Below are 27458 nucleotides of genomic sequence, written 5' to 3' on the forward strand. Positions count from 1 at the left end.
TCTGACATACTGAGGACTTGTAACATTTGCTGAAGGGAGTATTCATCTGCGGCAAGCTGGGTAAGCAAGTCCTCAATATGTCAGCACACAATCAACAACATTCATCATGAGCAACAAGGAAGCCTTCTAAATCAAGCAATGATGTCGATAAATAATCCCTTTTGGTTTTGATAACACATTTCTACCTAAAAGTTGGAAAGATACATCAAAGACGCTCATAAACAGATTGGCTTAGACAAGATCTATGTAAACATGCTTTACTCAAGCCGGTTTTGATTAGTAATCTCTATCGCAGATTATCAAAGACGAAGACATCCCAGCCTGAACAAAATGCTTTCATCACTAATATGTTTCGATGTTTTCTAATCAAAATTTCAGAAATATCATCAAAGACGCCCGTAAACAGATTAACTATGACAAGATAAAAATATTGTCCATGAAATCTCGTCATGTTCACATGTATAATGTTCACCATCAAATTTCAGGAAATTTGAAAATCCAGAATTTTCAGGAAATCTGCACTTCTTTCAGAAAATCAGATGTTTTTGATATTTCAAGAACTATGCATATTTCCCGTCATAACGTATATGTATATTACACTGATCAAAGTTTGAAAAGGATCACCACTTTGGAAACATGAGCGCACGTGTTGAAAACGCAAAGACGATATTGTGGGAAGACATGTTTATTAACTAATGCTGGTTTTGATTTTCCACACAGTGAGAAGAAACAACATGTAAGCAATGATCAGGCAAACCACCGGTCAAAATGAGAGTATCTGGAGTATCAAAATTAAACTCTCAGTTGCCCGTATGTGTCCACATGAGGCGACCGCAGTCTGACACCTTTGACCTATGCTCCCAATAACCAACTGCCAAAGAGGGGAAGATTTGTCCACTGTATTAAAAATGTGTTCGAGCAAGCACTTTCCAGTCAGTAGAAGACTGATTTTACTCTCAAAGTCATCCCAAAATCAACCAAAAGCACAAACTGGATTTAGGAAAACCTACTCATCAAACGATCACATTCGTAACTTTTACAATATCATTAACCTCATGGAATCACACGAAATGAAGCTTTGGGCAAGCTTAAGAGTGAGCGAGCTGAGTTTTACGCCGCTTTTAGCAATCTTTCATCAACAAACGGGGCACAGCAGAAGTGGGCTTCACACATTGCACTCATGTAGGGAATCGACCCCAGATTTTCAGTGTGACGAGCGTACGCTTTAAACCACCAGAAAACACCACCGCCCCAAAAATGTTTAGTAGATTTAACGCATTTTATTCATTCATGGATGAAAGGACTTTGTAAGAAATTATTGAACGTGGGAATAAATGGACAATTCCTTATGAACGTCGCAAGAAACTTTAATGTATCCATTCCAACTGACATACTGTTATTAAATATTGCACGGACTGATGTTGATAATGTGGGCTTGAGGAAATTTTCACAGCTGACACTACTTGTCACTGATAGGCAAACGTGGACCCGAAAACATACGAATTCAGTTTAGTTCTGTTGAATTACATGAAGCGGATGCAAACCTTCATAATTCATGTCATTTTCTTTCCTGAATATATTACAGTGTAACTGAGTGTATCCACAAGCATTTAAATAGCGAGGTACGTGCATCACTGTTTCAGTATCAGTTAGCGTATGCATGACGGGTTTCCACTGATCCCATACAAGTGTCTACTCCCGCCTGCCTGCCCGCCTGGTGTCATCATCAACTGATGAAATCCATTCATCACATGAACATAAGGTTTCCAGATCACGTTGACAGCAAATAAATACCTAACATCATTGAAAACAACCTAAGATAGCGTTCTTGAATAAGGTTTAGGTCATGTATATTAGAGTATTATTTAATGCGATCTGATATGACACCACGTATTATAGGAACTGTTGAAAGTAAATTCTTCTTCCTTGCATTTTCAAAAAGTACATGTGTGGAAAGTTATCTTTCCAAGTCGCACATGTAGGACATGTTTCTAAGGATCAAAGGGTTTGAAAGACAGCCATTTCCTGAACCATTTATAGACATGTAACTCTTGCCAAATCGAATGTCGTGTATGGCATATTGTACGTATGATTGGTTAGTTCAAGAAAGCATTGATAGTCTTCTACATGTATTTTACTTGCTTTTCTAAATGTGCTGATATGTTTACACACTGTCGACTTGATTTTAAGTACGTCGGCTTGTTTCAGTTATATGTAATGATCATTAGATGCAGCAGTTTGGTTTATGTGTGTCCATGTACCGTCACGGCCATCTACACATCTGTCCAGGGAACTTTTTCCCAAAACCATTCCTGTCTCGTTCCCCCGTCGCAGCCCCGGAAGTCAGGTTTATCCGACTCCTTTGACCACGTGAGACATGTATTTGACGGCGGGTGGTAGATTGTTCGGTTCTGAAATGTAAACGCATATGAGTGAAATCCGCAATTACCTGTTGTGGTACACGTTCCATGTTCCCTCTAATCATATATCAGCCCTCTTACTTGACCTGCTGCATCCTCTCTATTTTGGTAAGAACTCATGGCCCAACCATCATATTAGTGTATTCACGATGTTCTTACACTAAGTCCGGATGAGGAAGCAATTTGTCTTGAACACTTGTATATGACCTGAATGTTACAGCTACTTTCAGTTTTACTGCACAGTCTGGCTGTGTATATTTGTGTGTCCATATACATCTCACACAAGGTTGACTTAAACAACGTATATCAACGCCGTCATAAGCTGTGACAAACCTTAATGTTTCCCTGGCCCGAGTATTTGGTGTTCCCGTAGAAGTGATAATGTTGTTGTTTCTTGCATAAACCTGAATCGCTTTGGTCCCAGACACAAATATACTGTTTATCAATGGATCTTTACTACCGGAATTTTTACCATAACATCACTTCCAGACCAAGTTGCTCTAATCTGAATACATCCTTCCCAGAGTAACAAGGACCGAACACATGCATGTACACCCACCTTTGTGTAGCGAATATCTTGGTTGCCTTTCATCCTGTGACAGGGATATAGAATCGGGCGACCTTTGCCTATGTCCATGCAGTTCGATATCAATCGCAGCTCATCGTTTGGCATGACGTAAAATACCTGCAGTAAGCCAGTGTGTGACAAACATGACACAGATAACAACAGTATGATACTGGCATGACACAGATAACAACAGTGTGATATTGACACAAATAGCAACACTATATGCTGTTGGCATGACAGATACCAACCGTATATTGGCATGACACAGATAGAAATAGCATGATGTCAGCATGACACAGATAACAACAGTGTTATATTGACACAAATAGCAACACTATATGCTGTTAGCATGACAGATAACAACCGTATATTGGCATGACACAGATTTTGTTGTCAAGCTGCGTGACAGGTAATGTATACAAACAGTCACCCTCACGTCGAATTGTGCTCCTTCGTTTCTGCTTTCGCCCTTACAATAATCCTCCGTTAATTCATACCTTAGTCCTATTAGGAGCCTTTGGAAATCCAAAAAGACCAATTAAAATATATACAAAGCTCTCCTTCACAAAGGAATGTTGAATTATTTTTCGGAAAGGATACGAAGGGGGCTGTAGGATTTTTGGTTAAAACGATATGACGAAAGCTTGAAGTAGCCTAACTTCTAAATATACATATGGAAATTAATTAAGCAACACCAAATTCAAAGACACATAAAAACTTAACAAAGTTTAACGAAGTAATTTTGATGATTGATTATTCAATTTTGATGTATTGACATACAGCATGAGCTTTTCATGGGTTGATATGACGCGCGTGAAGCTTGCACAGCGCACGTGCATTGCTTTAACCTCAACTTTCGAAAAATGCACTTTTTCCCTGGGGTGTTTACAAGCGCAGGTTGTCGATTGCATTCGGTTTTTCATTCATTTCAATGTCATGGCACGTAGGAAATTATCAGAGGCCACTCGTTGGCAAATAATCGGCATGAGGAATGCTGGTATGTCTCTAAGACAAATCGGGACTCAAATCGGACGACATCATTCCATAATTTCAAAACTTTTGAAAAAATACCGGGCCACTAATGAAGTTAAAGACCTGCCTAGACCAGGAAGACCCAGGAAGACCACAGTCCGGGAGGACAGAGCTTTACTGAGACTTGTACGGCGCAGGTCCTTCGACTCGAGCTCTCGGTTGAGACAGGAGTGGCTTCCAGGGAGACCCATCTCGAACAGGACTGTTCGGAATCGTCTGAAAGCTGCAGGATACCGGGCAAGGAGGCCAATCAAGCGACCCAGACTGTCTCCAGCCCATAAGGCAGCCCGACTGGCCTGGTGTAATGACCGTTTGCACTGGAACATTGCCTCTTGGAGGAAGGTCCATTTCTCAGATGAGAGCCGGTTCTTGCTGCACATGGTGGACGGTCGTACTCGGGTCTGGAGGCAGAGGAACACAGCAATGGCTCCACGGAACATCCAGGAGACTGTGGCCTTTGGGGGAGGTTCCGTTATGGTATGGGGGTGCATTTCCATGAACTGCAAGTTGGATATCATTACCATCCGTGGCAACCTTAACGGTGTTCGTTACCAACAGGAGGTTCTTGACAGGGCTGTGGTACCTCATTTTGAGAACCATCCTCTGGCAACGAGACCCATATTTATGGACGACAATGCTAGACCTCACAGGGCGCATGCTGTAAATGATTTTTTGCGGCAAAATGCAATTGACAGAATTCCATGGCCTGCCATGAGCCCTGACCTCAACCCCATTGAACATTTGTGGGACTTTATTGGCCGTCGTGTGAGGCAGAGAGACCCACCAGTCCATAATCTCAACGAATTGACGGCTGCCCTGCATGAGGAGTGGAACAGGATCCCCCAGAATCAGATCCGGAGACTCATCCAAGGAATGAGGAGGCGTCTGGAATCGGTGGTGCGTGCGCAGGGAGGACACACTAGATATTGATGAAAGTCGGTGTGCAGACTCTCAGATGACTGTTCTTTCTTTCCATGTGACATTTGTGTTAATACACCTGACAACAACGTCTGTGGATGAATAGTAAATTGTGTCCATTTTTTCATGAATTTAAGACAGTTTTAAGAATTTGGATTTCGTTGCAATAAAGCAAAGTCTTGATACTTTTTCCCTTTAAGTTGTTTGTCAGAGATCGTCTGTTGAATAAAAAAGTGTCAAACTATATCAACCCGGCATATTTTGATTGTCAGAACACTTCAAAGTTGCTCCAATAGAAAAAATTGGGGTGTTGCTTGATTAATTTCCAGGTGTATATATGAAAGTACATTGGACTCACTTGATTATGAAAATACTTCTTTTCGCATTTCCGTATGAGGACAAGTCTGTTCATCTGATCATATTCGCCGTGGATGCAGAAAGAAGCGTTATTATTGCTATGAATCTGAAAGACAAAGGACTTTGGTGTTATTCGAGGAGTAGTGATAACATTAATGGTTGATACAGCACCCGGGTGGCAATGATGGTATTAGTACAAGTGGCAGTTGTTGACGTTGTTACAACGTCTGCAATGAATGTTGTGCTTGTAGTAGTGGCGGTAGGAGTAACAGCTGCATCAGCGATAGTAATACTTACAATACACATTTGGCACACTTCAAACCAAACGGAATAGATGCTTGTATTGTTGCACATAGGCCTGCAAACTGATCGCTTCTTTAATAACAGTTATTTTGTGCTAAACAGACAGTGACACATGACAATTGTCGGGTTTAGAAGTTAATTCACGTACAAGGCCACTAAGGGTTGCTCGTTTTGGTAAAAAGGCTGTTGTGTAGACATTCTCTAAATACCACTGGAAACTCCTACACTGGAGGCGTTGACGTAGCTGTAAACGCGCTGAAACATCCCCGTAGTTCACCTGAAATAGCCAAAATAGGTTAGACATGTGTAACTTTGTTAGGACTCTCGGACTCTGTGTCTACCTGAATATTCGTAAGCACCCATATTTACAAGCTTTCAGGGTGTGTGTCTTATTTACAGTCTTGTTCACAGCCGGACATAAAATATATGACTTCCTGTAAGATGTTTATCTAATTTATAGAAACTGGCGTTTTGAGTCATTTCTCCGACTTAAGAACAGTAATCATGCTTCGGATTTTCTAGCATGAGGTAATTTCAAACTGGTACTTTCAAAATATTTGGTGGACCTTGCATGTACAGCCATCCGGTATTTGTAATGATGCATCTCTCACCTGGTGTATAATAAGAAAAATCAGGTCCGTTTTATTGCTCTCTGTACACAAACATAATTAAGAAACTGATGTTCGGATCTCACTGTTCTAGCACTACGCACTCGTACTCCGCAAGGGTGGGGAAACTGACGACAGAACTCACTTCATGTATATATATATATATATATATATATATATATATATCACACGCACGCATGCACGCACGCACGCACACACATACATACATACATATTGACATATTGTTGGGTTACTCATTGTGATTCAATGTTCCAAGGGCCATCCGGTATACCTATGAGCTGGGCAGTGGTGTACGCTATATATAGAAACTCGTGCTATATGAAGACAGATTTATGTAAAGAACGAAAGGATAGTACAATCATATGAGTCATTCAATTATATTTTGACGCAGGGAGTAATTGCTGAATCGTCTGGAGTATTTGTCTAAGGTATATAAGGCCTATCGTCTTCTCTTACATCGCTTGTTACAATAAGACAAGCAGTAGGGTGATCATTCCTATCCTCAGGATACTTTCGGCAACTTGGTCATTGTTGCAGTGAAGTGTTTAATACCATTTCTGCCTGAGTATTTTTAATTTATCATATATATCACCAGTAATGTATTCGCAATGATAACTTCACATCATCTGTTGTTGGCAAAGTTTTATATCTCAACAATTAGTGTACATCAAAGTATTGCCTATTATCACTCATTATATGTATGCAGAGTGTGAATGCTAACGTCAAAAACAAATACTTTCTTCATTGTGTGTGTGTTGTGCTTGAGTGTGTGTGTGTGTGTGTGTGTGTGTGTGTGTGTGCGCGTGCAATAGGCTTACTGCTACCCCTGCTTACAGCTCCTATTGTATATTGTAATAAGGCATCCTGAAATGCAAAGTTAATTTGTTAAGACATATTCGTTGTCACTTTTTTTTCTTTTTATACTGCATTTACGGGCGTGGCATTGTAGCTAAGCGTTCGTTCGTCACTCGGAAGAACCCGGTATTATTCCCCATGTGTACCGTGTGTGAAGCCCATTTCTGGTGTCCCCTGCAATGATATTGCTGGAATGTTGCAAGAAGCGGCGTAAAACTAAAGTCACTGACTCTGCATTCTGCCTGTACTCCCGCTAAAATACTTTTTTTATTGATTTGGATTAATTTGTGAACTTTCTTGAGTTTAGAATGGTTGTGGATAATATCACATCGTCCTTAGTGAAGTGATTTCCGGTTACCCACCGAAGATGGATAGCTTGATCTCCTACCAACACGCAAGTATCGTTTAGTTATAACTTTGACCTCCAACAGGCTCTGTTTCTAGGACTAGATGTACTTCAAGGTACTTGCCAGTTTCCTTCCCGACACCCTGGAGTAGAAGTGCTTGTACTCGTCCAGCCACACCACCGCTGTTCTCAGCGTGTTACGTGTCCACTTGCCGCTGTTGGCGCCACCACTGTTTGGGTTCCTTGACCGGAAGATGTGGCCAACAACCGAACACGGTATCAGCTCGATTGATCCTCCACACATCCAGATCTGCAACAGATCCCCATTGTTAGGGCTCCTTGCTACTCAGTCCCACGGTTCACAGGTAATGCGGAACACTCCTTCGTCCACCATGACTCATGTCACCCTCAGTCACAGATGAAGCTGTACAATTTGTACAACTGAAGTCTATTGTCAACGGAAACAGACCCAGTTTCCAGTATGACTTTTTACAAATATCATTTAAAATCCTTTACCATGTTGTGATGTAAATCTAAGAAAAAGACAACACGAAGACAGTCGCCTGTCCGTCCAATTTGTTGTAAATGGAACAGAACAAATTTATTTGTCGTTATATTTGTTTTTCTAAGGTTGTTTGAGATAACATTCACGTGTTATTATAATACACGGCAACTGTTCCATTTTGCATACCAGTGTGATGTAGCAATAAAAACATATGTTTATCCAAATAACCATTGGTTTAAACCGAAGTACTAATGCTGAGTCAACGAAGTTATTGAATGTAAGAACTATGAATCCTTTTGAATCATTCACATATTCTAATCTCCAGAACATAACTGAATAGAAGTATAATCACAAAGTGTAAAATAATAATTTGAGTGCTTATTAGTAAATTCCAGAGAGTCCTGGTTTATTCTGTCCTTCATAAGTCCCCACACACTTTCAATGGTGTTAAGACCTGGGCCTAGATTTTTGAAGCTCTCTTAGCTCAACGATAGTCGTAACATTAGCTTAAGACTGTCTTAGTACTAAGAGAGCTTCGGAAATCTAGCCCCTGGATTGTAGGTGAGCCAGTCATAATTTCCTCCCGACAACCAGTGTTTCATGGTATATCTTGTCCACATTTTCACATAGTTTAGAAAAAACGCCAGACTTTTACCAGAAAAGAAAACATTACTCCAATCTTGATTTTAATGAGTCATACACCATTATAAACGTCTTTTGTGTGCATCTTTCATCTGTGGTGAGGGAATTCCGCGCACTTTTATCCAGTTAAGTCTTTGTAATTCTTGTCTAAGGGTTTCATTACATATCCGAGATTTCCTCCATTGATCATATCAACGCTTTTTAATTTTCCCCTACTCACAATCTGACCAAGTCCCCCGGAGATCTGTAGTACTGAAGTAACTTGACCCCTCTTCCCCTTGTCTTGTGATCAGTCCCAACTCGAGTGAATATTCGTCAAACTTCTGTTCTGATAAATGCCATGTCTACCAGCAAAAGACAAAAGAAAACTGATGCTCCCCCATAAACTATGTTCGTTACACTCCAGCACCGTATCCAGGCACCTCTTCAACATTAGACTATTCACTTCAGGCACCCTTCCAAGTCAAAAGTACAGCATCATCACAGACATCATCAAAAAGCTCCAAAAATTCAACATGCCTGACCTGTTCCTGCAATATGTACAATCAGGAGCTATAACAACAAGACCACTGAGGAATAAAATGTAAAGGCCAATGTCATTATGTCATACTCTACTGTCTGGCGCGACAGAGTGCAGACTGACAGAGACTTCCCAAGATTCCGGATACTGCACCCGTCCGTCATACCAGCTGTCACCTGGATGACGTCAAGGAACAAGACGTTACGTCAAACAGCTTGACTTCTCCTGCCTCTGGGTAGCCCCGCTGTGACACGCCTTATACGGACCTCATCCAACACATTGTGTTACGAGAGTGTATTTTCTGTAAATTGTATTATTGAATAAGTGATAGTTATTATTGGGTCACTACGTTTACTGTTTTGAGTGATAGTTATTATTGGGTCACTACGTTTAGTGTTTTGAGTGATAGTTATTATTGGGTCACATTTCGTATCATCAGTAATAGTATTTTGGCGTTATAAATGATCAGTGCTTTTCGTACTTTGGCAGTAGGCTTTACGGTAGCGCTTTAGAGTTACTTTCCTGTTACTATGTGCTCTGATTAATTTTTTACTTCTGGGACGCTGGCAGGCAGAATTCTACGTTAGTTGGGGAGGTTCCATGCTTCCCTGGAATATTCCGGAATCATAAGGCTGGTTATCGTGTTGACGCGGGACACGCACACAGATTGTATTTGGAATACATCATTTGGCTAATATCAACGTGCCTCTCCATCAACGCTTGACCTCCGTAACCGGTGCCTGACCGCTCGCCGTGCTACATTCTGTATTACTGTTTCTCACTCTCAAACCAAGACTTCGGTGAGTTGATATTATATTTGTGGCCCATTACTTCAGATTTCACTCAGTTGCATCGTACATGAAACTTATGCTGTGAATCATTGTATCTTGCATTTGTTGTTGCACAGTACAAAAGATATTGAAAATTTTAGACTTGTCAGTGTTATACTTTGCTGGTTCTGAGGGCATTTCTTATATCTTTTTTAACAATTGCGACATGTTGCATCCATTTGCGATCATCTGTGACGTCTACCCCAACAACCTAGACGTCATGCCGAACGCCTGTTATGACGAGCAACTCCTGTTCTACAAGATGACGATGCCACCTGCCTCCGACCTGGATTCATCCTGCTGTAGCTAGTTCCTGAAGCTCACATCCAGCTTTCTGATTGCCTCTGCCTCTGTGTACAACTCACTGTGTTAAAGCACACCACACCTTATGTGACGTGTAACGTCTTCCTCGTCAAAGACTGTTTCCCCATATACATATACCCTTCCCTGAACACATGAACAGACAGACAGACACACACACACACACACACACACACACACACATAGATATATATAATTATATAGATAGATATATATAGTTTAGTGTTCGCATTTTCTTGTAATCACTACACTTGGAGGAAATGATGATGACGATAAACTCGTTTACATTAGTCACACCCTCTTCCTTTCAAAATCATTTAGAATCAGCTGTCTTTTCTCTTCTGTTGTCAGCTGGGCTATGTCAACAAAGGAAGTTGTCTGGTACACCAGAAGAGATTCTCTTGATGTGGTACGATTCATTCGGAACCCTACAAGAGTTGTCTCCCATATTGAATCCCTTACTACCTTATGTAAGGCAAAATTTTAAAGTTCTCTATCAGTTGTTAGAAAGAAATATTTTCTCAAAAATATCCGGGAAAACTGTAAGTTAGAGAGGGTAATTGAAATTCTGTCAAGAATTATATTCCAGTTTACAAACTGGTTATTGAGTGATGTACTGAAAGCGCAGCTTTGGAGAAACACATCCTTGTCAAAGTCATTCTTGTTGCCACTGACACAGGCTCTTTGACAAGTTGCTTGAGGCTTTGAGTAAATTAAATCTCTATATATTTTGTCTTCCTTCATTCAGATATTGCTGCCCTTATATCCGACATTACAGAACCATGTTTGGGTTCCCAGGCAAGGACATTCTGTAATGTGTAACCCTCATCTACATTAGCATGAATTTTGTCCATTGACAAGATTTCGTGGCTATGTAAGAACTCTCAAATTGTTTTGATAAAAGGGCTTTCCTTTGATTTGTTCAAATGTTAACAGAGGCGTAGTCAAACGGCGGAAACTACAGATGGTAAGATTGCTGGGCCAAATCTGAAGGCCAACACCAGTAGAAAACTCTTAGAATATAATCGATCAACAACACTTAGTATGATTCTTTAAAGGCATTCAGAAGTTGGTGTAGTTGTACAGGATAAATCTTATGGATAACAACTTCTTGAATGTATTTCTCACGACGTTTATATCACCCGAGCTAAAGTCTTAGTTGTCCTCTTAAATGGGACTGTTTGCGTTGTCTGTGTGGACAGTCACCACAGAGTAGTATTTGGGAAGACTGGAAAGCAGACCGGTGTTGCAGTATAGAAGTTTCATCTGACTCGGAGGTGATTGTAGACATCCTCCTGAAAAGGCATTTGGAACACTATTTCGAACGTTAGAAGTAAAACTTTTCCATTACATTTCCCGAAATAAAAATGATTAAGACATTGTACAATTTCAAACGTTTTGCACACTTTTGGAATACGTGAGGTAAAGTTTGCAACTGGGCTCATGGAATATTTAGTGAAAAAAAATTGAATTGTGTCCCTATGTATTTCCTGTCAAGACGACGAATGGGTAGGAATCAAACCAAAAGAAATACATTGGTTGGAAACATAAGGACATTTCGCTGATTGCTTTTGCAAACGAGGATCATTGTTGCCACGGGAAGGTGTTTGTTACCACGGGAAGTTTATTCAAAGTTGTTTGCAATCTATTACAGAGGACCATTTGATGGAGATCTATTTCGGAAGAAACGTTTTACTTTAAATGCAAATATTAAGTTTTTGTTTTGTTTGTTGATTAACGCCGCAATATCCAGCTTTTTGTTGGCGGATACATTAAAATAGTCTACTTTTATTGGCAATAAAAATATAGCCAGAAGTGGTTATAGAAGCAGTTTGCAAGTGACAACATTCACAAAAATTATGTATGCTTCTGTTTAAGAAAATAGCTAATGATACTGGCGCTTCAGTGGGTTGTTTTCAGTTTCCATCATATAAATTTAACTAGAAGAGTAAGGTTTTAGGATTAGTGACCCTCTCTTGTACGAGCCAAATCCGTTTTGCATCATCAGGCCGTTAGACATGCCAGTAGTCTGGCTTATACAACCCCAGTATCTACCTTTTCACGAAACCATTCTTCCACTGCAAAAGTCCAAAGTGAGGCATGCTGTGGATTAGAATTGCCGGGCTCAGTTCAGGTTATACAGCACCAAACGTTTTCCTATTGTTAAAAAGAATTATCCAGGCTATCAACAAGCCATCCCATGGGTACAGTCTGGCCTTTCAAACTACAATAAAACACAATTTCTGGCCAACACGTCCGGCTCAATTTCCCACTTTCGCACCAAATGTCACCAGCTTGAAAATATCTTTACGCAGGTAAGTATAAGCCATGGCGATAAACAGCGCTAAATTCTTGAAATTGTAGTCAGTTTTAATTACTGGATCCAAGAGCTTTTAAAAGCCACACACATCTTACACTATCTCACCCAATCACAGCTGTCGTAAGTCTCTAGCTCTTCAATTGTTTTGGTGCCCGGTCAAGGAGCATGTGTTTGAAACTTAGTGTAGCGAAATCTATAGGGACTATCTTGCCGGGGGAGAGTTTTGCCTACTGTCGACGCATGCCAGCGGAAACTAACGAGCTGGCACAACAGAGAAAACATGACCTTGATGACGTATTTTCGATTTTTGATCCAATCAACCCACGCTCAGGATGAGAAAACCAAATTCAAAACGGCAACGTTAGAGTCAGAAAATGACATCTCCCCGTGACATGAGTGGGGCACATTCCTCAGTTTCATAACCCCGACGGCTCAGAGCACACTGCAACACGGAGGGTACATCAGACCGTATGTCCCTGATGGTACGGCTAGAACTCACATTCTACCACAGATACACTTCAAAAACGCTGACGTGAATTTATAACATACATCATATTTGTACTGTATACATTCTACACACCTGGGATCAACATCGAGAGTCATTACTTTTTAACGCCACATCAGCAGTTGTGTTGCGTATAGTGCTCTCACAAACAAAATACTTCCATATCTCATTGAGTTGAAGATGTGTTTTCCGTTGTCTTGCAGATTGTTCTCTTTATTGCTTTAATCATGGTTGATTTGTGATGACGTTTGCACTTTAAACTGATCAACACGTATCTATGTTATTAAATGACTGCTTTGAATTATGGAATGTGGAAAGGGTACTGTACATTGTACGTGCGATGTGGTTGTATGCTGTTTTATTTAGCACCTTTTTCTACAATATTATCCATTGGGCAGAGGGTGAAGTTGGGAAGGAGTGAGGTGTCTGTTCAAGGTACAGTTAAAACCTGAAGCCCTTTTCTCCCACATACATTTGTCTAAAGCACTGACAACGGAAGTGATTAAGCTAGTGACTTAATAGTGAGTGAGTCTAGTTTTTACGCCGCTCTCAGCAATATTCCAGCCTTATGGCGGCGGTCTGTAAATAATGGAGTGTGAATCAGACAATCCAGTGATCAACAACATGAGCTTCGATCTGCGCAATTGGGAACCGATGACGTGTCAAGCAAGTCGGCGAGTCTGACGACCCGATCCCGTTAGTCGCCTCTTACGACAAGTACAGTCGCCTTTTATGGCAAGCATGGGTTGCTGAAGGTCTATTCTATCCCGGGACCTTCACGGGTAGGTGACTTAATACTTTGCAATGCCCTCATTGGTAGAAGTTTAACGTCGTCATATGAACCTTGGTGTTTAAGCATTTGTGAAAATAGCACAATGCGAACACAGTATATCATATAGGGATATGATCGGTGATCATTTTGTTTTAGTACTGATAAACTGCATACAGATATAAAGTTCAATATGGATAATACATACTTGGATATCCGGAGTGATACATTAGTTTCTTGGCTTGAAAACATTTGAAAATTTGAAACCTAATCGACCTAAGGAATTGTTCATATTACCAACCCTATTTTCCTTTAAAAAGATTTGGAAAGCATACACAATTGCAAGGAGTCTACTGGAAATGTCTACAAATCCGATCATGAAAGTGCATGTGCACTAGGCAATATACGCTAAGCACGTGTTTCAAAGGTGTAACGTCATATGAAGTAAGCGCCTAAAGTCAGGAAATATCGGGCAGCATAGCATGTATTTCTTACAATAGTTCTTTGTGTGGCCGACACTCGAGACCAAGTATTCTGTGTCGTTGACTTTTTGATTTGACTGTGGTACACACACACGCTCCTTCGTCCACTTACCCGAAATGATATTTCCACATTCTCAGCTCCCCAGAACGACATCCCATCATCATACGTCCCAATGTGAAAGAAGAAGTCCCGGTCTATTGCAAACAGTCCTCCTGGCATGGTAGGACTCCTGAATAAAAGACCATCCGCTATTATTTGATCTTCCCTGTTAAAGGATACAAATACTACTAACATACAACAAATGTATTCCGACGTTTACAAATGCATAACATATTGCAACACGTTTTATCTTGCTTACAAATCAACAGACCTATCCGAAACAACATTTATCTACAAGTGTATCAAACACACTTCCTGGAATTCCATTTGGCTTCGGGACAGGACACCTTTGTGATCACCCGTATGACACCCATTGCATAATGTCTAACACACACACACACACACACACACACACACACACACACACACACACACACACACACACACACACACACACACACACACACACACACACACACACACACACACACACACACACACACACACACACACACACACACACACACGCGCATATTGCGCAGTATATTCAAAGGTACGTTCTACACACATCCCTGAGACAGAGGTACTTTCTACACAGATCCCTGGGACAGAGGTACTTTCAACACACATCCTTGGGACAGAGGTGGGTTTTGGGACAGAGGTGGGTTGAACACACATCCCTGGCACAAGGTACGTTCTACAAACATCCCTGGGATAGAGGTGGGTTGAACACACATACCTGGGACAGTGGTACTTTCCGCACCTAGGACCTGGGACAAACGTACTTTCTACACACATCCCTGGGACAGAGATACTTTCTGCACACATCCCTGGGACGGAAGTACTTTCTACACAATCCCTGGAACGGAAGTACATCCGGCACACATCCCTGGGACAGAGGTACTTTCAACACACATCCCTGGGACAAAAGAACTTTCAACACACATCCATGGAACAGAAATATTTTCTACATACATTTGACAGTGGTACTTTCTACACACACCCCTGGGACAAGAGGCACTTCCAAAACATCCCTGGGACAGAAGTACTTTCTACACAGAACCCTGGTACAGTGGTAGTTTCCACAGACATCCCTGGGTCGGTGATACTTTCAACACAGATCCCTGGGACAGAGTTACTTTCTACATACATCCCTGGGATAGAGGTGTTGTCTAAAACATACATACATCCCTGGAACAGAAGTACTGTCAACAGACATCCCTCGGACAGAGGTACCTTGAACACACATCCCTGAGACAGTGATACTGCCAACACACATCCGTGAGACAAAAGAACTTTCAACACATATCCCAGGGACAGAGGTACTTTCTACAGACATAGCAGAGACTAAAGTACTTTCAACACATCTCTAGGACAGAGGGACATTCAACACACATCCCTATAGCTAGGACAGAGGTACTTTTAGCACAAGCCCTGGGACAGAAGTACATATATAAGCCTGAAGTGTGCTTCTCACTATATATTAGGGCATTTCTTGTTTTCCCAGAAAAACCGCCCGCATTTGAGTTTTTTTTGTTCTGCAGGGACAGGTTTTCCTTTTCACTAAAAATACCTCTTCCCAGGATTAACTTTGTGCTGTCATCTTTTCCTAACTCTATTTGAACATCAACATTCAAATGATAAGAGTGTTCGAAATCAAGCTCAAAGTGCAAATGATTTCCTAGCAAGACTGGAACTGCAACTCTCATGTTAGCAGACGCTCTAACACACGGCCACTGGGCTGACGAAGAAGTGGGGTTGACTTACAGTTGTCATTAAACTGATTTTACGTGTGCTTCAGTTATTGTTATGCAGCTCCATCAAATGATCATCTACATTGTAATTACTCATCATTGATTACATATATGGCAGAGAAAACACTTCTCCTCGGTTTTGGTAGACAATGTAAATCCACTAGGGTCGGGAAATCCCCGTCCGGTTTTACATTATCTACCAAACTCTCAGAGGCGTATTTTCTCCTATACTTGAAATACATCTCTGGGAGATATGTACTTTTTTCTACACACAATCCTGCGACGGAAGTACCTTCTACACGCATCCCTGGTAAGATGCAATTGTCATCTACATTCGTAAGATAGTGTTACATCAAAAGACATTACCAGGCCGTATTTCACAGGAACAAACGTGTACGTACTTGACCGGGGAGATGGGCGTTGCTCTGTCCTCAAGACGAGGAGTTTCCCACGTGTATACCAAAGACCAGGTAAATATTCCAACTTGAAGAACTTTAGCATCAACATTTGTCTTAAAAGCAAACGTTTTGCGATCAATTCCGGGTATGGCAGGCCAAACAACTCTAGTTGAGTTCATGCTTATTCTCATCAGAAGGGGAGGTAACCAGTCTGGTGTATAAAAGCAAACAGTTTCATTAACTGAAAATGAATTACAAATATCATGATATCAAGATAGTATGGGCGATATTTAACACTGTGATGTTGTTAACCGTTCAGTGAAAAAAAACCAAAATAGCATTTATATGTGATAATGTGAAGAGGGCGCTGTGAAAATAGTTACTGAAAATCATACCAAAACATACTCAGATTTAACCGATTTTTGAAACTTAGTACAGTGTTCATAATGCGTTAAAGGTATTATGCCTTCACTTGCAGCTGACATGTATATGTTTGTCCTTGGTTCGTTTATTTCACTTTAGCGCTACTTCCACGTAACGCTCAGTTGCACTGACATTGAGTCCTAATTACAAGAAATGCATTCACACCTTCAAGATGGCCTTGCATCGTAATATGTAGCAAATGACAACTCTTTAGATTATAATATATGCCCTTACCTGCCGTGCATTCTATATGTGAGTCGAGGAATGTTAAGATTTTCCCTGAAGCGAATTTAGCCCCCAAAATCCGTGCCCGCATCAATCCTTCTGGTTGCATATTCCTTAGGATCTTCACTTTCGGAAATTTGCTCATGTAAATCTCAAGGGGTTTCTTCAGGTTTTCTGTCAAGAGAAAAGAATGATGTCACATTTGTTAATGGGAGTAGTGATGGTGCAACGTGTCAAGGTTATGGAAATCCTATTTTACCATGACTCGACCCGTCGTCGACAAGAATTATTTCCTTCAGCAGATGTGGCGGTGTCCTGTTGATCACGGAGTGCACACTTCTAATGAGCACTGACCAAGCCTCGTTCAGGAAACAGATGATCACACTGGTTGCTGGTAAGGGATCTGGGTAGGTCAGGTTTCTACATCTGGAATGATATGTACTACGTTCACATTCAAGTAAATGACTTTAAAAAACAACAGTAACGAATGTAAAACATGTTTTGCGTTACACTATTTGGCATCACCAGATAAGGAAGGACGATGTCCCTTTTGCGTACGTGTTTCGGTTACAATGACATTTAAGACTCTATCATTTCATTTGAATCGGACGGACGGGCAACCTCAGCTAACTGACCGCATGTTTGATAATCAGAATCTTTCGTATAGTCTGAATCATACAATGGAGAAATATACCAGTTTGGATGTGATCAGCACAAACCCCAAATACAATCAATGAAGAACATTCTGTATGTTCACTAAAGGTGTTTGACAAAGAAGAAAAAGTTGTTCAAAGATTCCGGACAACTGGTTAGAAATGACAGCAAATGATGTCACATTACTCTTGGAGCTCCCGGGTAGCTCCAAGGGGAGGCCATAACCAGCGTAGAATGGCAAAGACCAGACTTTTCACCCACCGAATACGTGGAAGATTAGTGATGAGGCTTAATACTGTCCCCTCTCAGCGAACGCCTGGTATCATCACTGTTTGACAGTAATTCGTAACCACCTGTTCACGAAGCAGTCGAAATCATGCAAATAAAACTCTCAAGGCTTTGATAAAGGATAACTGGTGTATCATAAGTTAATTAAGCTAACTCAAGTTAGTTCCCCAAGACATGTGCGTGTATGTCAGCTCACACTTACAGGGGGTCTCTCATGTCTGGGAGCCTTCTGTCAACAGATATCAAATTGCTTGCATATTCATTGAAGTCATTGTTGGAGAAACCTGTTTTGTATTTCTCTTTTTCATCTCCATGCAGATTCACCTCGTCGATGTGAACGGGCTCCCCCATCTGGCCTACAAAACACACAAGTTGTATTTAACATTCAATGTAGATAACACACACAATTCAATTTCGTGGAATGGGCAGACATTATTATCGAATCATGAGTTGAATGCATGAGTTGAATTTCATGGATAACCGGTTGGTTGAAAAGTAACTATAACTGAGATGTTCCTACTTGCAGCAATCTAAGCGGACAGCGCCCTAAGAAGCTTGGTGCCATATAACGGAATACAGAGAAACTAAACTTTTCGATCGAGACAAGCTAGATTCGACATATCACACTCTGACACAATAATATATATTCCATCATTAAAATATATTTGCTTATAGCTGAAGCATCTAGTGCTCTCCCGTCTTCTCTAGCAAGGGAAATCAGTCAAAATACCCAATGCAAAGGATGTTTACATTCAACTGGCTGTCGCTAAACATTAGGAGTGCTGTCGGTTTTGGGTTTTACAGATTGAGATTGAAATGCAGCAGAGAAGGTTTTGGGAGATCCTGGCAGCCAGGCTGGTAAAGCTCATCGTCGCCCGAGCCCGCTCTACACGCAACTCAGACAGCGAATGGGACTTTTCCCAGGAGACGCTGCCTAGTCCAACCCACCAAGAACCTTTCGGAGAATATGAAGGCTCCCCAACACTGCAGCTTTCTGCATTATCCATCTGTGCCAAAACATCAGGAGGTACCAAACCAAGGGCATCGAGAACAATGGGAAGCCTGACGACAGTGTACTGGGGATGCAAGCGAGACATTTCAAAGGCGATGTCCGCATATTTATAATGATTTACCTGAATCTTGCAAATCACGTTACTGTCAAAAGGGACAGAAAATTCAATGATATAAATATATTCATTGGCTTTATCAAAAAGGACAAGATCATGTCTGCTAGGAGGAATTTTTCTGAGGCTGTACATTGGCCTATACGAGAAGTTTAAGACTGTCATTTTCCATGACGCGCTGGACATGTTCAGGGTCGTACCATGGATGGACCTCGGGGTCAAAGCCACAGACATGGCGGAGACGATAGTAAAAGCAACGAGCCGTGCCATCATGTCTTTTAAGATATGCTATTTGTGCCAAGGAAGGGCATCCACTGACAAGGTGTTGGACAGTCTCTGTGAATTCCTAGCAACAGTACGTCACAACAGCCTAGACCCTCGAGTAAGTACATTGATCTTTCCGACAGAGATCATATTTTGAATCTGTATTTCGAAAGTGACTATGGGCTTACTTTTGGAAACACGGTGCACACTGCAGAATCTACACACGCACAACGCAATGTCACTAAGAACACGAAGGAAAAGCCGCAGAATATCAGATCTCTGGCTAAATCATATTCTTCACTGGAGAGTATATTTCGTGTCCGGACCAGCCGGATAGTTCTTTCAAACATCCGTGCCTATAAAACGTTTGATGAAACTAAGAAGATAATCTCTGACTACTGTCGTCACCGCAATGTGCGCGCAACATATGCTAAACTGTTGAAGCAGAGGCGGCACTACGACAAATCTGAGACCTTCACCATACAAGTAAATATTGACTCTGCTGATTATGAGACTGTCATGTGTAATGAGACATTCTGGCCTCCAGACATTGTATGCAGAGACTTCATACCATGGAACAGACGCTATGATAACACAGGTAACAATGTACCCGGTGACAGTCGTCGCCATCATTTGTGACTTAATAGGTTCTTACTCTACAATCAAGCTAATTATTATTATGCACGTGTGTACACTGTTATCTCTCATGGCTCTTGCGCTTCTTACCTGGAATGTACGAGGATTGCTCTACAACACAGATCAGATCTGTGCATCAATCCCTAATGATTTAGATGTATTAGCTATTCAGGAACACTGGCTTCACAAACATACTGTAAATTCTTTTGATGTGTTGTCATTATATCAGCTAGTTGATTACAAATGTGAAAACAATACGATAACATAACATATGTTATGAACATTTGATGTTTGCAAGCGATAGCCTTCTTGAAAAACTAACTATTCTATGTAATATGATTCTCGAAACGGGATATCTACCAAAGAACTATAGACTTGGAATGGTAATCTCTATATATAAAGGTAAAAAAGAAAAATCAGATCCAAAAACGTATAGAGGCATTACTTTAACATCGTGTATGGGAAAATTACTTGAAAAAGAAATTTTAAAAAGATTGGAACAATGGTGCAACACACACTGTCCATTTATTCCAGACCCTCTACAATTCGGATTAAGAAAAGAACATGGAGCTGTTATGTCCATATTTACATTACATGAATGTATTAATTATTACCTGTCAAACAAATCATCTGTATACGCAGCTTTCCTTGACAATGAAAAAGCCTTCGATCGTATATGGAATGTTGGTCTCTTTGTAAAACTATATGAACTAGGCATAACGGGGAAGCTGTGGAATCTTCTCTATCAAAGTTACAGCAGTAGCTATGCGTATGTCACATACAGTGGTGACATGTCAAATAGTTATCCTATCAAACAAGGTGTAGGACAAGGACGAGTGATGTCCTCATGGTTGTTCCTTGTTTATATCAATGATCTGATCAGTGAACTTAGGAGAAAGGACTGTGGTCTTGTTATATATGGGCTCAAAATTCCAGTTATCATGCTCGTTGATGATACTACACTAGTCAGCGCCACACCGAAAGGACTACAAGTTGCTCTCAACACTCTTACGCAATATGCTTCTTATTGGAGATTAGCATACAATGCCACCAAAAGTCACGCACTGGTATTTAGTAGACTGATTTCCCAACAAAACCCCACTACGTTCCAGCTGGGCATTGTTCCCATACAAATATCTGATAGTGTTACGTATGGGGGAGTAATTCTGAACTCAAAACTAACATGTATAAACATGATAACGCGATGCTGCCAAAGCGCAAGACGCACAGTCAGCTCGCTAAAATCTGTAGGATTAAATAGCTATGATCTCCATCCGATTGTATGTGTCAAAATATGGCACCGAATGATTCTCTCCACTAGTTTCTATGTATGTGAGTTGCTTAGCGGCATACGCGCCAGAGATACCATTCAGTTAGAGAATACTCAAAGGCATTATGCTGGAGTCATTCAAGGTTTAGACCGCAAATCATCAACAGACACTACAATAGCTAACCCAGGAAAGTGATCACTAACAGGATTCATTGACAAGTGCAGACTACTGCTCCTCGGAAGGCTTTACACAAACGCATGTGTTTCTACCATGAAACATATAGTATGTTCGTACTTAGAGACAGCCAATGTTAATAATACAAATACTAGCACCAGTGTATGTGATGCAATGATATCAACTGCCTCTAAGTACAACCTTCATAATGTCATTTCGATCTTTATCAGTACTGGAACATTCCCCTGAAAAACCGACTGGAGAAGAATGGTATGTGAGTGAGTGAGTGAGTGAGTGAGTGAGTTTAGTTTCACGCCGCACTCAGTAATATTCCAGCTATATGGCGGCGGTCTGTAAATAATCGAGTCTGGACAAGACAATCCAGTGATCAACAACATGAGCATCGATCTGCGCAATTGGGAACCGATGACATGTGTCAACCAAGTCAGCGAACCTGACCACCCGATCCCGTTAGTCGCCTCTTACGACAAGCTGGGTCGCCTTTTATGGCAAGCATGGGTTGCTGAAGGCCTATTCTACCCCGGGACCTTCACGGGTCAGAATGGTATGTAACGCAATATCCGTGTATGAGGGAAATAGGTGGAAAAGCAGATTATTACTAAGAGAAGATCTGGTCAGATACAGTTCAACACATTCAAAACTAAGTTTCATATACTATGGAGATTAGCGCTAACATATCCACATCTTAGATATTGCATCCAATACTCTCTAAAGATAGCTTCATGACCAATTATATCTCGCGAATGTTCCAGACGTGGTAGACATGCATTTGATTATGACAGACATTTACTTTTGCATTGTGAGTACTATGTAGCTGAACGAAATGAATTATTCTCCACCCTCATTGACCAACTGGATGGTGACAGTTATGTTCAAACTGAACTTTTGTATGAAAATGAAATGCTTGCGCTATTCTGGGGAGCGGCTCAAACATTACCTGGAATTGTTAGCCAGAAAATGTGTCACTATTATTTTGTAAATATGCATTTAATCTTAAGAATGTTTTGGACAGTCCTCTCTTTTCTGTGCAGCAATAGCCGTCAGTTTGTGTACATATGTTATTGAATAGTTACTTACACAGCTTGTGACGTTAGCATTCATATTTCTATTCCTGTATATATTAACCTTATGTGTTTGCTCTGAGTAACATCAGAGATACTGTAAATCTTCGGATGTAAATTCTGGAGGAAATAAAGAAATTCATTCATTCATGAGTCTTGACATGCTTCACCAGAGGATCATCTGATAAATAAATATGTGCAAAAGTACACAATAAAATTCTGTCATGAAGAGCATTAATCAAAACCCGACCTCCAGAACTGATTGGCATATATAAACGATTAATAGAGGAACAATAACAGAGTGCTCTGTTATCAGAAATGATCCTTCTGGTCAGGCCGTCAAGACTCTGGATATCTTGTTTTGTCCAATCAACTACTCAAAAGGAATAGGAAAGGACTGGCACAGGAAAGGCATTGATGGCTTTGACTTTGTTTCGAGCATTTAGCTCTGAACTCCAGATTTTCTTTAAACGAGATTTATGCTCGGCCCGAAGTTTATCTTGAATCTGGGCATTCTGGAGCTTGTTTCGAACCTGCACACAAGATAGGTGCAGGCTTGATCTTCCACAAGATGCTCAATAACTTTTTCCCCTTCTAGCCTGAACGATCCATCATTAGTTACCTTCCCACGTTTTAAATGAAGAGTATTACATTTGTCGAGTCCAAATATCATGCCAATATCATTAGAAAAGGACTCGACAAGGAGAACCTGCTCTTTCAAATTGACATCTCCCTTGGCAAGGAGCTCGATGTCATCTAAGTAGAGGAGGTGAGTAAGAGGTGTTGAGGACCTGTGCTGAGGAGGTCCGTGATGGTAACCGTCCTCCCTATTCAGCAGAAAACTCAAAGAATTTAACAACAGACAAAAACGTAAAGGACAGAGTGAGTCCCCCTGAAATATTCCCCTCCTAATTGGAATAGATTCCGAAGTCTGCACCTGCCCTTGCGAGTACATCTCAAGTTGAGTCGACCAACAGCTCATTAAAGACTTGAGTAAATCAAGTAGTCGCTCAGGGAGGTCAATACACTGAAGAGACTTCAGAATCTATTAGTGAGGGACATATGCCTTTTTGCATTCAAATCAGCATATGGAGAGGTTACGGTGGTATGTTTTAGTCTCCTCCAAAATCATTTTCTGTACAAGAAGCTGATCCTTGCACCCGTCCCTTTCTCGCCCCCTCTGGTCTCTGTAAATTATGTCATTGGAAGAGCAGTAAGATGACACGAGGTTTGTCAAACACCCTGTGAATAATTTGAATTGTGTATTCAAACATGTGACAGGGCGGAAATTTTTGGGGAGCAGTCAAGTCTCCGTTTTGAGAAGGATCATTGTGTGACCTTTACAGAACCATAGAGGAACATCACCTGTGTCCACAAGGGAACGGAAACAGTGAAGTAACAGTGTTTTGACACAGGGGAACAGTTTCCATTACCGGTTTCGAATACCATCAGGCCCTGGAGCTGTATTAGATTTGGACTTTTTAATGACACTTTTCAGGCAATCTGGTTAGATTGGTAAGAGACAAACGACCTAGTTACTTCCTTATGCATTGCATGGTCATAATCACTGACCCAGGGTGCCTCCAGGTTATAGACCACTACTGTTTCCAAAACCTTTCATTGGCATCCATGGGAGACCGTTTATCATGCTCACCTTCCCCACTGGTTTTGAGTTGCCTGTGAATTGTTTTTCATTGTTTCTAAAAAGTTTGTTTTCTTTGCTGAATTTGCTCTTCTTTTCCCATTTGCCACACACCCCACGTCTATAAAAGAGTTCCTTTTCTGGTATGACAACCGCGTGAACAAACGACCGATAGGATATAATAACTGCGATAGGATAAACTGGTACGATATGTGAACGGGACAACATAAAAAACATAACCTTGCAAAACCATCATCACCGTTTAAACCTACGAAGCTGACTATAGTTACTTCCAGATGAAATATATCATCCAAATTATTTCATTTATTTATACACACACAGTGCTGACCAATGCTCCAAGCCTGAGTATGTTGCTAATGATGCAATGCAAGTCAGAGCGTTTGGGATTGTGCAAACGATCTACTATTACACTAATTCTCTTGTTATCTGTTGCCTATTAGTATATATACTGACCTTGTCCCTCGTCATGTAGTCTATTAGTATATGTCCTGACCTTGTCCCTCGTCATGTAACCTGTTGGTATATGTTCTGACCTTGTCCCTCGTCATGTAGCCTACTGGACTATGTCCTGACCTTGTCCCTCGTCATGTAACCTGTTGGTATATGTTCTGACCTTGTCCCTCGTCATGTAGCCTACTGGACTATGTCCTGACCTTGTCCCTCGTCATGTAACCTGTTGGTATATGTACTGACCTTGACCCTCGGCATGTAGCCTATTTTTATATATACTGTCATTATCCTTCGTCAAGTAGCATATTGGTATATATACTGACCTCGTCCCTCGTCATGTAGCCTGTTGGTATATATACTGACCTTGCCCCTCGTCATGTAGCCTATCGGTATAGGTACTGACCTTGTCCCTCGGCATGTAGCCTATTTTTATATATACTGTCCTTATACTTTGTCATGTAGCATATTGGTATATATACTGACCTTGTCCCTCGTCACCAAACACTAATGGTGGATATTGCTCCTCTTCAGGTTGTGCAATAACTTCCTCGTGCTTGACTTTTTCAATGTCGCGTTTGTTCTCAGCAGCAGCTTCTCTGGGTTTCATTTCATTACTATCATCAACGTCGTCGGCATCGTTTCCATCGTCATCATTAAACTTTGCATTTGGTTGGTTATGGTTCTCCGCTAAACTAGCATTAAATGTCTTTTCCTTTAAGACCAACGATTGTACCGCTGAGTCGTTTGTCTTTATCATTTGTTTAGATTCACTGTCACTGTTGATGATGAACCTAGGCAAACCATCTGGTGGCTGTGCTTCAGAGTCTGTGGCTATTTGACGATTTTTATAATAGTGTCCAGTGAAGACAAAAGTACAGGTGATATACGTGACTAGCCCTAAACTAATTGCGTGCCACCATCGTCGTGGCACCCACTTACACAAGGATCTACACAGGGGCGCTCGCAACATCATGTCGTATTCACAGTGGTTTAGATCAGCTGTTTTCCAAATCAGCTATCACCTTCGTTCCAGGTAGATGGCATCTCGCAAATGTAGTTAACGTCTGCCCCTGACACTCAGGCTGTTCCTCCAAATACGGGCCAGCTGACACGTTGAGGAAGAACTGAAATGTGGCAATATCGAATTTAACATCCTCAAAATATGTTTAGTGTAGCCTAAAGGTGAAACGAATTCTTTGTTCATTTGTTCGACCAAATCATTGACACTTACATATATCAAATGCGACGTAAGTCTTCTTCACAATAATATTAAGAATACATTGGTAATCAGCTGTGCAATGTTGACATAAGATAATATGGCATGATTCGGTAATGAACACAGTCAGCCAGTGGCTCTACAGGGCGATATATGTACTATGGGTATCACTTACCAGTGGTGTTGGTCCTGATCCGGCATGCCCGTGGACAAATCTGCCATATAGTATTCTTGAAACGTGTTGCATCGATAGACCAACGCCGAGGCACAAGCTGTCACCCAATCTCTATAGATTGTCCTTGCCACGACTTCAATAAATGAATCGATGCGGCAATACACTCATAAGTTCTCCGCCTGCGCTGGTAGCAAATGAAATTTGACAAAAGAAACATACTGATGGATATTACAAACTAATTGTAAAATATCAACTTATGTGCGCAGGTTGCCTGTGGGTGGTGATCCGTGAAAAAAAACACAAGTTAAATAACTGACAAAGTAAATCAAGTAATTCACCTTGACGGCTTTACATGGAACAACATGGCTGACTATCGATGTACATATAGTTTACAGAATGATTACATAATGGGCTGGCAATAGGTCCATTGGTAGATCATACTAAGTTGAGCTGTAGGCGACACTGGGTTGATTGGTAGATCACGCAAGTATGGTTGTAGCCGACAATATGTTGATTAGTAAATCACACAAGGTTGAGTGGTACCCGATACTAAGTCTTTTGGTAGAATACATCAGTTGGGCAGTAGCCCACAATAGGATGGGTTGTCGTGGGTAACATTAGGTTGAATTATACCAGATCACACTAGGGTGAGCTGTGATATATTACACATGGTTGAGCTATGGTAGAATTAGTTTTCGAGATTAATTTTACGCCGCTTTTTTACTCATATATTCAAGTAATATCACGACGGGGGACACAAGCAATGGGCATCACACATTTTAACCAAAGGGGCAGTCGAACCTGGGCTTTCGGTGTGACGAGCGAAGGCTTTAACCACTAGGCTACCCCATCACCCCTTGGGTTTAACGAGATCACACTAAGTTGAGTTATAGTAGATCCCACTTGGTTGGGTTGTCGTAGATTACATTAGGTTGAGTTATACCAGATAACAGTAGGTTGAGGTTGGGTAGCAGTAAATGACACGAGGTTGAATTATACCAGGTCACACAAGGTTATATTGCAGTCGTGGTTTAAACATGTTTATTTCATGAAAAGGCAAAGACAGAATTTTTATGAACTGGACTGGTCAGCAAGCTCATGAGAACTTATATGAAGACTGCTCCGACATACATATATGAAACAGTATCATGACAAGAAATAATGGTAATTACTTGGAAATGAAGGTTGTGATATGTACTCAAAGATTAAACTCATGATAGACGTACCTGTTGGTAGAAT

At 41.0% G+C, this 27458-nt stretch overlaps 1 protein-coding gene across 1 annotated transcript; it reads right to left on the bottom strand.

Annotated features, from left to right (window-relative positions):
• Positions 1–669: 669 nt before the first annotated feature.
• Positions 670–26295, bottom strand: LOC137255734 (polypeptide N-acetylgalactosaminyltransferase 1-like). Its single transcript, XM_067793235.1, has 12 exons — positions 26220–26295; positions 25312–25952; positions 18367–18520; positions 17482–17648; positions 17232–17396; positions 16578–16785; positions 14435–14552; positions 7553–7738; positions 5747–5875; positions 5297–5401; positions 2980–3105; positions 670–2411 (listed from the first exon to the last, which is right to left on the bottom strand). Exons 2-12 carry the CDS (start codon positions 25799–25801, stop codon positions 2274–2276), a joined length of 1986 nt encoding a protein of 661 aa, XP_067649336.1. The 5' UTR covers positions 25802–25952; positions 26220–26295; the 3' UTR covers positions 670–2273.
• Between the last annotated feature and the right edge of the window lie 1163 nt (positions 26296–27458).

This window comes from Haliotis asinina, chromosome 11 (genome assembly GCF_037392515.1).
Source record: "Haliotis asinina isolate JCU_RB_2024 chromosome 11, JCU_Hal_asi_v2, whole genome shotgun sequence".
NCBI lineage: Eukaryota > Metazoa > Mollusca > Gastropoda > Lepetellida > Haliotidae > Haliotis > Haliotis asinina.

What these genes read in the sequence shown, in the direction of transcription:
- LOC137255734 (XM_067793235.1), bottom strand. Translation starts at nt 25,801, where the DNA reads ATGATGTTGCGAGCGCCCCTGTGTAGATCCTTGTGTAAGTGGGTGCCA. An exon ending in CCAGACATGAGAGACCCCCT is followed by an intron (nt 17,649 to 18,366) that starts GTAAGTGTGAGC and finishes ATATCATTCCAG; the next exon opens with ATGTAGAAACCTGACCTACC. An exon ending in ACGCCCATCTCCCCGGTCAA is followed by an intron (nt 14,553 to 16,577) that starts GTACGTACACGT and finishes TCTTTTATTCAG; the next exon opens with GAGTCCTACCATGCCAGGAG.